This window comes from Stegodyphus dumicola, chromosome 5 (genome assembly GCF_044657685.1).
Source record: "Stegodyphus dumicola isolate Sdum_Otavi_A_Nest chromosome 5, ASM4465768v1".
NCBI classification, from domain to species: Eukaryota; Metazoa; Arthropoda; class Arachnida; order Araneae; family Eresidae; genus Stegodyphus; species Stegodyphus dumicola.
The window spans coordinates 200,806,219-200,821,124 of NC_140772.1; the positions used below are offsets into that span (position 1 = coordinate 200,806,219).

At 34.1% G+C, this 14,906-nt stretch overlaps 1 protein-coding gene across 1 annotated transcript in view; it reads left to right on the forward strand.

Annotated features, from left to right (window-relative positions):
• Positions 1-276: 276 nt before the first annotated feature.
• Positions 277-14,906, forward strand: part of LOC118190316 (uncharacterized) — a 64,149-nt gene continuing 49,519 nt past the window's right edge. Inside the window, exon 1 of the mRNA XM_085817541.1 lies at positions 277-440. Within this exon, the coding sequence (XP_085673667.1) occupies positions 417-440 (24 nt within the window). The 5' untranslated portion in view covers positions 277-416. The remainder of the gene's footprint in view (positions 441-14,906) is intronic.

The following is a 14,906-nucleotide window of genomic DNA, read 5'->3' on the forward strand; positions in this document are numbered from 1 at the left end:
TTTCGCTACAATCGCGAATATCCTTTGCTTTTCATTAGGTACAATACAAGCTGCAGTGAGAATTTTTAATTTCACTTTAAATTTTTCATACTCTTCATTAGTAATATTCAAAAAAATTAATACGTAATTTATGTTTTTGCTTTTCTGTAATTCAATTTCTGAATGAAAACTTTGAGCAATGGGAACCTTCTTGGTTTTTACACTTTTTGAAAATGGAACTCCTGAACTTTAGGAAAATTGGTAAATAAAATCTGGCAACTTTGTTTTCGGCTTATGTTCAAAACAACGTGTTCTGATGCGAATGTCCTCACGGACTGGAGGAAACGGCGTTCGTCAAAGTCCTCACCTCCTTTCTTCTTGCTCAAAAGCAAGATTGCTACAGATTGATGCGAATGTAAACCATTCGAACACTAAAAATGATTGAGTGTAAAAAAAAGCAGGTATGTAGATTTTTAGATAATTTTATTTCAACATTGGGTTTAATCCTAGTATACAGCACACACGGGATTTGGCGACATTATCATGATCAGTAAACGTGGTGTTTATGATGAGCACTAAATAAGTAATTTTGCTTCTGGCGACAATTTTCAAAATCGCACCAAGGCCGTACCGTATGCTAGGATTTTACCTAATGCTGTTCCTAGAAATGATATTGAGTAAGACTCTTTAAAAATGGAAGCTTGATTTTCGAGATTATTATACTTCAAGGAGCTTTCGTAAAATGTTTGTTATCAAACTACAGATAACATTAGTTCAGAGTTGTGCGTATAAGTTTGGATATTTTGCTTAAGTCATGTTTTTTTGCAAAGACATGGATGCCAAATTATTAGTTCTCTAACACTTACTGCTTCTGTGGTAAAACAGAATGTACCTTTCATTGAAGTCTTAATTTGTTATTTTAAACTAGCCCGTAACATTATACGGCTAATCTTTGGAATATGGTAACAGGTAGTTTGGCAACATTTTGGTGGCGATAAAGGTTACTACCTAGGACTTTGGGAATAATGTGAGAAGTACTCAGTTATGATTACGCATTATTTTGTGTGAGAGATCAAGAGATATTTCATGTGACATTAATGGACGAATTACAGTTCTTTAATCGGAAAAGGGGGGAAATCTAGAAAAAATCTGGAAATTTTGGTAAAATCCAATATACGGTGCAGCCTTGGCGCGATTTTGAAAATTATCGCCAACACCAAAAATTACCCAGAGAACGTCTATGTATATACTATACACTATCACTACATAGTACATACTATATAACTATGTATAACTATATACATTCTTTGAATGGCCCGTTTACTACTCATCGTATACGTTTCGTTTTTACTGCTCATCATAAAGTCGCCAAAAGTAGCCAAATCCCGTATGCACCGGATACTAGGATTAAGCCAAAATTTTGTATTTAGCTTCATTGTGTGTTGTGTGAAAGAGTGTTGGTTAATTTTTGGATCCCATGGCCCTATCTAAAGTGAATTCGAAATGGGTATTTAGTGGGATTGAAAGGGGTAGTAATAAGTGTTTTTTTAACTCTTTCACATCGAAGTCGCCCGAGCATTCAGACATCGGCTGGACGCCCGAAACACCTGAATAATTTCCTACCCATTGCTTTCCCCCATCACGTTACTGCATTACTCATTGCTTCCAGGTGTTGTTAAATCACATGTCAATCATTCTTTTGAAGCTACTAAAAGTAGCTTCCTTGTTTCCTTTGTTTCTTCCTTTCCTTTGTTTACTGTCAGTGTTTAGCTTTTGATGCCTGAAGTTGCAATCCCGTCCCAAGGGGGAACTTCACGCAGTGTCAAAGCGTCGAAGAAAGAAGTTTTCGCTTTACTTAAGTAAGGCTATTGTTAGCGCTGTAGTATTCAACTTGTCATGGGGGAAGGAAAAGCATTCCAGGAGAAATTCTTAGATACAGGCGTTTTCGATGTTTGGGGAATTGAGATTTTGCCCTCTCTCGATGCGAAAGAGTTAAGGTTGTGCAAGATAGAAGTAAAGATTGCTTATTAAGTTTTATTAAGCAGTATATTCTACCTGGCTGATTACTGGAAGTCATATGTCTGTTTGGAGGATGAAGGTTTTCAACATCTTGCTGTGAACCATAAGTATGATTTTAAAGATCCTGAAACAGGCGCACATACGATTGCTTTTTATTTAGCGGAGGAAATAAGAAAAGTTTATCCGCCACATAATCAAGATTCTGAAGAAGATTAAGTAAGTTAGTATTTTTAATTATTTGAGGATATTATTTTTATGCATTGTTCTAAATGTAAGGAATAAATAAATTAATATGGTATTGGAAAATTGTTATTAGCAATGATTTAGTTTAAAGTAATTAGGATTAGGATTGTAAGCTAATTTTTATTAATTTAATGTATGTGCTTATTTATATTTTAAGTAGTGTTTTTTAATTTAATTATATTTTAATTAAATGATAGTTATTTTGTGAATTATATGTTTGTAGCAATTTGGTATACGTTTCAGTGGAAGTAAACATGCATGAAAATAATTTAAATATTTGACACTAAGTATTTGTAACCATTTTTAATGTTTGCGTTAGAAATTCGTTGGTGACGTTTATAATAGATAATTTAGAGGTAAAAGCTTTTGGATATTATATTCATGTTATACGTGGATATATTCATCCTTGGAAAGGGTATATACTTTTTCGTGATCAGGTAATTTCATATATGTCCTTTTTACCGAATTTAAAGATTCACAAAATTTTCATGCATTTTTCTAATTTATGAGAAAAAAGCAGTGTAGATGGATAAAGTCAAGAGGCTACGCAATGCCATTTTTGTGCAATTCTGGGATGTTTTTTTAAGTAAAAATAAGTCGATGTGTACATGGTTACTGTGTATGTGCGATTCTGAAAAACGCAGCAAGGAGTTTGCGATTCTGCACTTTTTCCCAATTTTGCAGTTAATATTTGTCATGATTAAGCAGTTTTGTTCCATAAAATTTCTAGCATAAGTGTAATTCGGCTAGCAGATTGTTGGAAAAAGTGTTGAGTAAATAAAAAGAAAAGAAACATGTCTTTACTTCGTGAAGACAAAATGGCGGCGAAAAAGAAATAAAGGGGGTTGATCTTTACATTATGGTAACTTGGCGATTTTTGGGCAAAAATTTGGCAACCAACTCTCCTACAGTAACCCTCTATTTTTTTCTCCCCGCCGCCATTTTGTCTTCACGAAGTAAAGACCTGTTTCTTTCCTTTTTATCTACTGAACACATCTTCCAACAATCTACTAGCCAAATTACACTTATGCTAGAAATTTTATCAAACAAAACTGCTTAATTATGACAAATATTCACTGCAAAATTGGGAAAAAGTGCACAATACCATACTCCTTACGCGTTTTTCAAAATAACACATACACATAAACCATGTACATGCCGACTTATTTTTACTTAAAAAAACATCCCAGAATTGCACAAAAATGGCATTGCGCACGCTCTTCACTATATCCATGTACACTGCTTTTTTCTCATAAATTAGAAAAATTTCACGAAAATACATGACAATTTTTTCAATCTTTAAACCCGATAAAAAGAACATATATGAAATTACCTGATCGCGAAAAAGTATTTACCCTTTACAAATATGAACATTTCCACATATAAAATAAATAAAATATCCAAAAACTTTTACCTCTAAATCATCTATTACATTATACACGTTGCCAACGAATTCATACCGCAAGCATTACAAATACTTAGTATCAAATATTTAAATTATTTCCATGCACGTTTACTTCAGCTTAAACGTATGCCAAATTCCTACAAACATAAAATTCACAAAATAACTATCATTTAATTAAAATATCACTAAACCATGTACACGTCGACTTATTTTTACTTAAAAAAACATCCCTGAATTGCACAAAAATGGCATTGCGCACACTCTTCACTATATCCATGTACACTGCTTTTTTCTCATAAATTAGAAAAATTTCACGAAAATACATGACAATTTTCTCAGTCTTTAAACCCGGTAAAAAGAACATATATGAAATTACCTGATCGGGAAAAAGTATTTACCCTTTCCAAATATGAACATTTCCACATATAAAATAAATAAAATATCCAAAAACTTTTACCTCTAAATCATCTATTATATTATAAACGTCACCAACGAATTCATACCGCAACCATTACAAATACTTAGTGTCAAATATTTAAATTATTTCCATGCACGTTTACTTCAACTAAAACGTATACCAAATTCCTACAAACATAAAATTCACAAAATAACTATCATTTCATTAAAATATAATTAAATTCAAAAACACTACTTAAAATATAAATGAGCACATACAATAAATTAATAAAAATTACCTTACAATCCTAATTACTTTAAACTAAATCATTGCTAATAACAATTTCCCCAATTATACCAAATTCCTTTCCACCTTACATTTAGAACAATGCATAAAAATAATATCCTCAAATAATTAAAAATACTAACTTACCTAATCTTCTTCAGAATCTTGATTACGTGGCGGATACACTTTTCTAATTCATTCAATAAAATTATTGAAAGATTTTTTCTGCGAATTTTTCCTCCATACTTCCTCCGCTAAATAAAAAGCAAACTTCTCTTTATCACAATGCCTAAATACCCATTTCGAATTCACTTTAGTTAGGGCCATGGGATCCAAAAATTAACAAACACTGTTTCACACAACATAGAATAAAGCTAAATACAAAATTTCCAGATTTTTTCCCGATTTCTCCCCTTTTCCGATTAAAGAACCGTAATTCGTCCATTAATATCACATGACATATCCCATGATCTCTCATTTCCCTCATGCAAAATAATGCGTAATCGGAACTGAGTACTGCTCACATTATTACCAAAGTCCCAGGTAGTAACCTTTATCGCCTCCAAAATGTCGCCAAACTACCAGTTACCATATTGTAAAGATCAACCATAAAGGGTTGCTGTAGCAGAGTTTGTCACCAAATTTTCGCTAAAAAATCGCCAAGGTACCATAATCCAAAGATTAACCTTGAATTATTTCTGGTATCATCACTTTCATCAATGGCATTATCACAATGCATTGTAGATAACAAAACTACACATTTTGATTTTTTAGGCACATACGATACTAGTTTCGCGTTCTTTTGGAATCCAAATATAGAGGAATAAACTTTTCTAGTTTTTGTTTGGACGAACTCTGTGGGAATTTCAGCCTTGTTTCTCTTCAGAGTTCCTACAATAGTTAGCTTCTTTGACAAAAGTTCTTTTGCTAGAGGATAACTCATATAGCAATTATCCATTGTTATGTTTCTGCCTGATCCAAACAAAGAGTTGCACAGGCACTTTGTAATTTCGGTACTTTTCCGTTTCGCCGGCGCTAATCTCGCCAAGCAGACTTTATTGGCGACAACATACAGTATACACATAAAAATATTTAAAAAATATTAGTTCTAAGAATTCTTTTAAAAAAAGAAGACATAAACATTTTAGTATCGCTTAAAATTTTATAAAAAGCCAATAAATAAAGACAATAAATTTGTAAAAAGACATTAATTTAAGAATTTACTATGCTTTCATGGTTCAACATCCTGATTCGCCGGTTCATATCACGTGACCCCAAGCGATCTCATCTCACGTAAACTACTCTACAAAAATCTAATGCTCTCAATAATTATCTACATCCATTTCAAGTTAAATCTTAATTTGGAACACAAGTTTAAATGCAAGAAATATTTCAATTCGTACGAATAGCTTACTCAGAAATTATGTAAAACTGCAGTGCGTTACTTCGCTAATGCATTCTCATTAGAATGGATGAATTTAACCCTTGACTTTACCTTTTCTATATTTTCGGCTTCAGATAAGCGCTGTGATTGCATCCCAATTGACTTAATTACCGAAAATGGCCTTAGACATAAACTGAACTATCTGATAAAAATTCTATGTATTCTATATGCCAGTATTGTAAGAAACAACCAGTCTGATAAGAAAAAGCTGCGACTTGTTTTGAAAATGATGCGTAAAAGGTTACCAGCGAGAATATTCCGTTTGGCATCAGTTGTACCATTATTGGCGACTTTATCGCTTGCGCCGGCAAAACGGAAAAGTACCGTAATTTGAAATGGTGAATTTTCAACTCTAAAGAAACCTTCCGGCTGTTGTCCTGCGTATATCTCCATGTTATAGCTGTAAAATGTTCTTGAATCTACTAAGGCAAATATTTTTATTCCATATTTCGCTTGTTTGCTAGGTTTATATAGACGAAAGGAATCCTCGCCCTCGAAATTTCTCTAATTTTTTGTTGATAGTAACATATTTACCAATAATGTAATATCTTTTGGCAATTTTCGTTGAAATCGGCAAAAAATTCTCTCACAGCTGCCGGTTTGTCCAATTTTTTGCGAGCTCCACGATTGGTCACATTGTCTAACCGTAAACATCTGAGAAGAAAATTAAACTAGCCTTAAACGGTTGATCTTTGGATTATGGTAACTTGGCGATTTTTTGGCGAAAATTTGGCGACCAACTCTGCTACAGCAACCCTTTATTTTTTTTCGCCGCCATTTTGTCTTCACGAAGTAAAGACATATTTCTTTTCTTTTTATTTACTCAACACTTTTTCCAATCTGCTAGCCGAATTACACGTATGCTAGAAATTTTATGGAACAAAACTGCTTAATCATGACAAATATTAACTGCAAAATTGGGAAAAAGTGCAGAATCGCAAACTTCTTGCCGCGTTTTTCAAAATCGCCCATACAGAGTAACCATGTACACGTCGACTTATTTTTACTTAAAAAAACATCCCAGAATTGCACAAAAATGGCATTGCGCAGACTCTTGACTTTATCCATCTAAACTGCTATTTTCTCATAAATTACAAAAATTTGCATGAAAATGCAGGAAAATTTTGTGAATCTTTAAACTCGGTAAAAAGCACATATATGAAATTACCTGATCGCCATAAAGTATATACCCTATCCAAGGATGAACATTTCCACGTATAATAAATATCCAAAAACTTTTACCTCTAAATTATCTATTATAAACATCACCAACAAATTCATAACAAAACATTAAAAATGGTTACAAATACTTACTGTCAAATATTTAAATTATTTCCATGCACGTTTACATCCACTCAAATGTATACCAAATTGCTATAAACATATAATTCACAAAATAACTATCATTTAATTAAAATATAATTAAACCATGTACACGTTGACTTATTTTTACTTAAAAAAAATCCCAGAATTGCACAAAAATGGCATTGCGCACACTCCTCACTATATCCATGTACACTGCTTTTTTCTCATAAATTAGAAAAATTTCACGAAAATGCATGAAAATTTTGTGAATCTTTAAATTCGGTAAAAAGGACATATATTAAATTACCTGATCACGAAAAAGTATATACCCTTTCCATGGATGAACATTTGCACGTATAAAATAAATAAAATATCGAAAAATTTTTTCCTCTAAATTATCTGTTATAAACCTCACCTGCCAATTTCTAACGCAAACATTAGAAATGGTTCCAAATACTTAGTCTCAAATACTTAAATTCTTTCCATGCACATTTACTTCTACTCAAACATATTCCAAAATACTACAAACATATAACTCTCAAAATCACGATCATTAAATTAAAATATAATTAAATTAAAAAGCACTACTTAAAATATAAATAAGCACATACATTAAATTAATAAAAATTAGCTTACAATCCTAATTACTTTAAACTAAATAATTGCTAATAACAATTTTCCAATAATACCATATTAATTTATTTACTCCTTACATTTAAAACGATGCATAAAAATAATATCCTCAAATAATTAAAAATACTAACTTACCTAATCTTCTACAGAATCTTGAGGGCATGGCGGATCACAAAATGTCCATTTTCACCAGATTTCTTGCACCGCCATTCAAACTTATCTGTAATATCCTTCCTTTCACACAATCTCATTTCATACCCACATGTTCGACATTCATACTTATCTGCAATTAAGGAATTCTTTTCAATTCCACATAAACGAAATAAAAATTTCGGATTTACTTTATGTACAGCCATGGGATCCAAATATTAAACAACACTGTTTCACAGAACATAGAATGAAACTAATGCTGTACAGCAGATATTTTTACAAATTTAACCCCTTTTCCGATTAAAGAACAGTGATTCGTCCATTAATGTCACATGACATATCTCATGATCTCTCATTTCCCTCACACGAAATAATGCGTAATCGTAACTGAGTACTTCTCACATTATTCCCAAAGTCCTAGGTAGTAACCTTTATCGCCTCCAAAATGTCGCCAAACTACCTGTTACCATATTCCAAAGATCAGCCAGTTAAACCTTTTATATGACATTGTGTTCCGTAAAATTTCAGTGCCTGATCCATCAGTAGCCCACAATCTTGCGTATTTGTATGTGACGATTTATGCAAGCTGCACAGATATAAAAGCCCAAAAAGTGCTCTAATTTCCACATCATTTATCGTTTTGGCATCTCGATCTCTGGTGTAATTTACCGATATTTTTTCAATATAAATATTTGTACACTCTACAATAAATCATATTATTTTAACATTGAAAAACAATTCCCAACTTTCTAGAGGTTTCGTTATATTGCCAGAGTTGCCAACTCTCCCGATTTAGGCAGGAGACTCTCGATTTTCGACCACTCTCCCGCCAACCCAATTTACAATATATTTCTCCCGACTTTTTCTTATTCTTAAAATTTCTCACAATTTTTATGGAACTTGGCTTAATACTTTGTTATATGACAAAAAAAAAAAAAAAAAAAAAAAAAAAAGATTTTGGACGTCTGAGAGCAATTGAATTTTCTCAAGGTTATATTTAAAACAAAACCTTGCTAATCAGATAACTTCTGCTTTGTGAGTGAGAGCATATACGTATCCAGAAACATCGTTCTACAGTTCTCCAATGGGTATTGAGCTCCACTGCGTGTCATCTGGCATATATTAGCCAATGAGGACAAAGTAAACTGTTATTTGGATGCTCTTTAGTTATTTCGTTCATTTTGTCCTGAGTTGTGTGAGTACATGCGCCTTCAGGAAATAGTTTTAGAAATTATCATCTTTTGTTATGTCTGCGAGAAAGGTGAAATACTCGTGTACGTTTCAAAAATCGTACAGTTGACTTTCCTTCCATTATTTCCTCAAGGAAATGTAATAAATTTGCTATGTGTACCGCCTGTCGTTGCGATTTTTCGATTTCGCACGGTGGAAAGGCGCATGTTCTCAAACATGTACGTACACAAAAACACAAGGACAACAGGAGTTGTTTTGGAAAAAAAAAAAAAAAAAAAGAAGGAAACTTAAATTTTTCTTCGGAAACAGAGGACCAAAAAGTTATTAATGCAGAATGTCTGTTCTCTGCCTATTTACTGGAGCACAACCTGCCACTGAAAGCATCTGATCACGCTGCAGCTTTATTTAGAAAAATGTTTCCCGATAGTGAAATCGTTAAGAAATACTCAAGTGCAAGAACCAAAACAACCAAAAATTTGAAAAATAAATCTTCAGTTATTGATTGCATTAAAACAGCTGTGTTCTGCCTCTCTAGGGATGGAAGCAATAATACTGATTCAAAACTGTATTCAATTGTTTTTTCTCTTTTTAATCCAGAGTCTTCAGAAATTGAGTGCAGTTTATTTTCTGCCCCCACTTTAGAAGGACATTTGACAGGCTTTAATGTAGCACAGCTAATTATTAAAACTTTAAAAGAAAATGCAGTCCCTCTGGATAATTGCTTAGCACTTGGTGCTGATAATGCACCAGTATTGGTAGGCTTGGAAGACTGGTGTTTCAGGCATCTTAAGAAAGGAAAATTCAAATTTGCAGATTATGAGGTGTACCTGTCACCTCTTAGATTTTGCAGCTGAAAAAGGGGCAGCTTCTTTACCAATAAGTGTGGATGAACACATTGTTGATATTTATTATTATCTTGAAAGGAGTTCTAAAAGGAAGGAAAAATTGAAACAGTTCCAACAGCTGCATAACAGCAGTTTACAATTAGAAAACTTAGATGAAGTTATAAAATCAGCTAGGATTGACACCCAGTGGAGTTTAAGTGGAAAACTGAAAGGTGCTGATGGAATTTTAAAATATAGTGAACTGTCTAGAATTATGTTGGCCATCTTGACAGTTCTCCATAGTAATGCAGAGTGTGAGAGGATTTTCAGTGTTGTTGCGAAAACGAGAACTAAATTTAGATCTAATATTAGTGATGACGCACTAGAAAAACATTTATTAGCGAAAGCAGGCCTACATGGCAATTGCTATGAACAAAATTATGAAGTTTTTTTCTTAAACAAAGCAAAATCTGTCACTGTTTATAACATTTGTGCGAAAACTGATTCAGTTTTTAAAGTTTTTTTTTTTTTGTTGTTGTTTTGTTTTTTTAAACGATGAAAGTAATAAAAATGTTTTTTATGTGTAAGGTATTTTTGTGTTGCTTGCATTTAAGAATTAGTTAATATTTAAAGTTAATTCATTATTAAAAACTATTTTTATCATTTAAAAAATCTTTTTAACATTGTGAGAAATATCCTGATTTTTTTAAAAAATTCTCCTGATTTTTGACTGTCAAGGGTTGGCAACTATGTATTTCGTGTAGTTCCTTTTAATCCTGGTAAATGAGTTATTATATTTTGAGAAGACGTTTCCACGTTTTGATTTGATTTTCCTTTCTGCCAAACTGTGTTATTTTTCTAATAAAAATACTTTTTACTAAATCAGGATTTCCATCGTCTTCATCATTCTGCTCAAATTAACTTTCGCTGTCGTGAGAACTGTATATTTCTTTATTTGATTCATTTTCATTATCTTGATCAATTTCTTTTTCAGAAGACTCAACTTCATCTAATAGCGTTCTCAAACAATCCATCTCTTTTTCACGTTCGGTAAATTTACGTTTGTAAGCCATTATTTATCAAATAATGCAACAGACCAACAACGGAAACACTCGAGAGCATGAAGCTAAACTGCTACTAATGAAAAATTTCGAAGCAGTAACGGTCGCAAGGGGTGAATGAGTCACCCCATTCCCTCATGGATTCCATGAAACGATTTCTTCTCTCACAGAAAAGAAAAACAAGCAAAAATAACAATACACATTTCAAGGGCAGTGTCAGACAGGAGGATACTAGAAGGGTGATTCATTAACATGAAATATTTCCAGTCAGGATTGTTGATTTTCAATGCATGGGATGACTCTGTGCCCCACGCGACTTCTCCCGGGTTAAGTGAATATTTTATTTACATAAAATGCTTGTATTCTTACAATGAGTTTTCTACTTCCTCAAAATATTTCTCTCTTGCTTATCCTTTCCTCTTTCTCTCCACTACATTACATTCTCAAATTGCCTCCCCTTGGCTTTATTTTCTATATATATATTCTTGCATGCCTACGGGTTCGTTACGAAATGAATGCCGATGAAAGATGAACAAAATTTATTATTATCACAACAAAAATGCTTAAATCTCCTCAGGTATTCGTGCAGTATTACAGAGCAGTTATCTTTTAACTACTCAAACATTCAAGAGAACTTAATTCAAAACAGCTAAAGAAAGCTAATCCGCGAATTCGCTACGATCGACAAGAGCAGTTTTCTAAACAAACTCTTAAGGCAACAACAAACTAACTAATAATCGAATTGAGAGGTTTTCCTCCTTTTTATATGATTTTAAAACGCGCACGAGAATTTTCTGAAAATTAAAAAGAAATATTTATTTATTAAATATTAAATTTATGCGCTCTTGTATTTTTAGTTTTCTGAATTAGCTTTCCTTTAATATTCGTCACGTGCTGCATTGCATGGAGGAAAAAATAATTTAATTTATAATTCAACTAACATTAGCTATTTAAATACAAAATCCGTAATACTGTCTCCTTACCAAGGAGTGCATGTCCCGAGCAATACAATCCCTGGACAGGAAGCCAAACTTACAACTAAGGTATAAATGCAATAATAAAAATTACATTACAATAACAACCAACATGAACAATAAATGCAATAACTAAAACAAAGCAAATGTTATCAAATAAATACAAATCAAATACTAAATACAAATTTAGAAACAAAAAGGACCATGGTCTTACACTATTTACAATTATTTACATTATGTACTATGGCCATATTAATGAGCTAACCTGTCGTAATGAGTGACTTTATGTTTAGAGTTTGAAGACTCGCGGATCCGAACCATGTCGTCATTGAGCCTGTTTAGGACTGTGTGCGGATCATCCCAAGGTGACTGTAATTTCGGACAGAGTCCTTTTCGTCGAATTGGGTTCCACAACCACCCATTGTCTCCTTCGTTGAATCTGTGTCCAGTAGCTCTCGTGTCGTATCTGGTCTTCACTTTCTCCGTCGCTAAGTTAACTCGCTTTCGTGCGGAATGGTGCATCATTTCAAACTGGGCCGGGACATCTTGGATATGTTCCTCAGGCAATGAAGGCACATCCGTAGGGCAGTCATACGGCAGATGAAGGTCTCGACCAAAGAGCATCTGAGATGGAGAATAGCTGGTAGTCTTGCGTTTCCTTTCGACCCTAATATGATTCCGGAAGCTTCCTGAGCTGGGTCTTTCGGACAAGACATCGGCATTTCCAAGTGAGGATTCTTTTTGAGGATGGATAGTCATGTCAATCAGATGCTGAAAGCAGTTTGTTGTTTTTGAAGTCTAAGGCAAAATTGTATTTCCTTAAAAAGGCCAATCTGAGTATGCATGGATCTGTAATATCCGTCACATAAGCCGTGTAATGGTAGGCGGCACTTCCAAACGTGATACTCATGTTTAACTTCCCAGCTATGTCGATCTTACCACCAGACGCAGTCTGAAGGGTAACACAGGATGGCGTCCAAATAAGTTAATCTTTAAACTGTTGAGCTAAATCCTTCCGAATGATGGTAACATTAGCTCCTGTGTCAATGATCATATTGCAAGAAACTCCATCGATATTCCCATTGATGGACAGTCCGTTACTGTTGCCACTCACTGTAGAAATCTTGAGCACTTTAAAACAATGTTTTTCATTATCTGGTAAGCTCCGTTCCTCAATATGGTCATTAATTTGTTTCCTGCATCGTTGCTGAGAAATGGTCTCAATTTCTGTACCCTGGGGTGTTCTGCAATTCTTTCGTACGTGGCGTTCAGCCCCGCAGTTCCAGCACATTGGTTTCTTGTCAATCCTTTTCCGTCCCATGGCATTTAATTGTCTGTTTAACCCACGTCTCTTATTTTTCGTGCTCTGGGGTGTTCTGCAGTTTCTTCGTATGTGGCCTTCAACACCGCAGTTCCAGCACTTTAAGGCTGGTTTCTTCGCACCAGTATTTCGTCTCAAGTCATTCACTGGTCTTATAAAATCATCCGCTTTATTATCCGTACCCTGGGGTGTTCTGCAATGCCGTCGTAGGTATCCTTCGCTACCACATCTCCAACACCTTAGAGTCACTTTGTTCTCACTCCTACTCTGTATCAAAGCATTGACTTTATGTCCTTAACATCTGCCATTCACAGTGCTTTCTGTATTTCAGGGTCCCGGATGCTATCGATGAAATATTGCAGGGACAGGATTTCCCTTGTTTCTCACGGGCACTCCATAAAGGCGAGATGGGACAGCCTTTCAACATCTGTGGCGAGCTCCTGGAGTGATTCTGTGGGCTTCTGTTGACGGGATTTTAATTGAAGCCTGCTGTAGTCTTTTAAACACTTCTCCCCAAAGCGCAGCTCTAACATGCCGGACAGAGCTTCGAAATCTAATCTTTTGTTTTCGAGAAGAGTCTGAAGGATATCCGCTGCATCTGCTCTCAAAGAAGCAGAGAGATGACAGGCCTCAGCTTGGGAATCCCATTCATTCGTTTCCGCCAGTATGGAAAATTGTGTTTTATACACTTGCCAAGAGGTCTTCCCATCATATGTAGATAACTTCAGAGAGGACGAGCAGGCATAGGTAAAAATTTAAAACCATCACTATTGGTCCCTGCCGTTGCTACGAATTTCTTGAAAATAGCCACTTCTTTACTCCTACTGCAGAAATCCTATCATCAATTTGTTGTTCGATTTGGTGTTGGATGGCACAAACTCTTCCTTCAATTCGTTCCTCCACAGCAGAAACTCTCCCTTCTATATATTCTTTTCTCATTTATTCTTAGAAACTCTTTCTTCTATTTCTTCTTTCACCAAAGAAACTCTTTCTTCAATTTTATTTTTACGGAAGAAACTTTTTCTTCAATTTGTCTAACTTTATTTTCAACTGTGTCAATTCTGCCTTCCATAACCTCGAATTTGTTTTCTATTACGCAAGTAATTTCTCTTTTTATTTCGTCATGACCTGCTTCAATCTTTACTTGAACAGTCTTCATTTCTTCGTTACCTGCTTTCATCTCGTTTTTAACAGATTCTTCCATTTTTTCATGTCCCGTTCTAATCTCTTCTTTAACAGAGTCTTTCATCTCTTCTTTAAATGCAGCAAAGGCTGACTTGAATTGCCTTAACTGTTCTTCCATCGCTCTAGTAATTGGCATTCAAACCTCACTCCTGACACCAAAAATTGTTGCGTGCGTACGGGTTTGTTACGAAATGAATGCACAAGTCTGATGAAAAATGAACAAAATTTATTATTATCACAACAAAAATGCTTAAATCTCCTCAGATATTCGTGCAGTATAGCAATATCTCACAGTAGTTATCTTTTAACTACTCAAACGTTCAAGAGAACTTACTTCAAAACAGCTAAAGAAAGTTAATACGCGAATTCACTACAATCAACAAGAGCAGTTTTCTAAACAAACTCTTAAGACAACAACAAACTAACTAATAATCGAATTGAGAGGTTTTCCTTCTTTTTATATGATTTTAAGTCGCGTGCGAGAATTTTC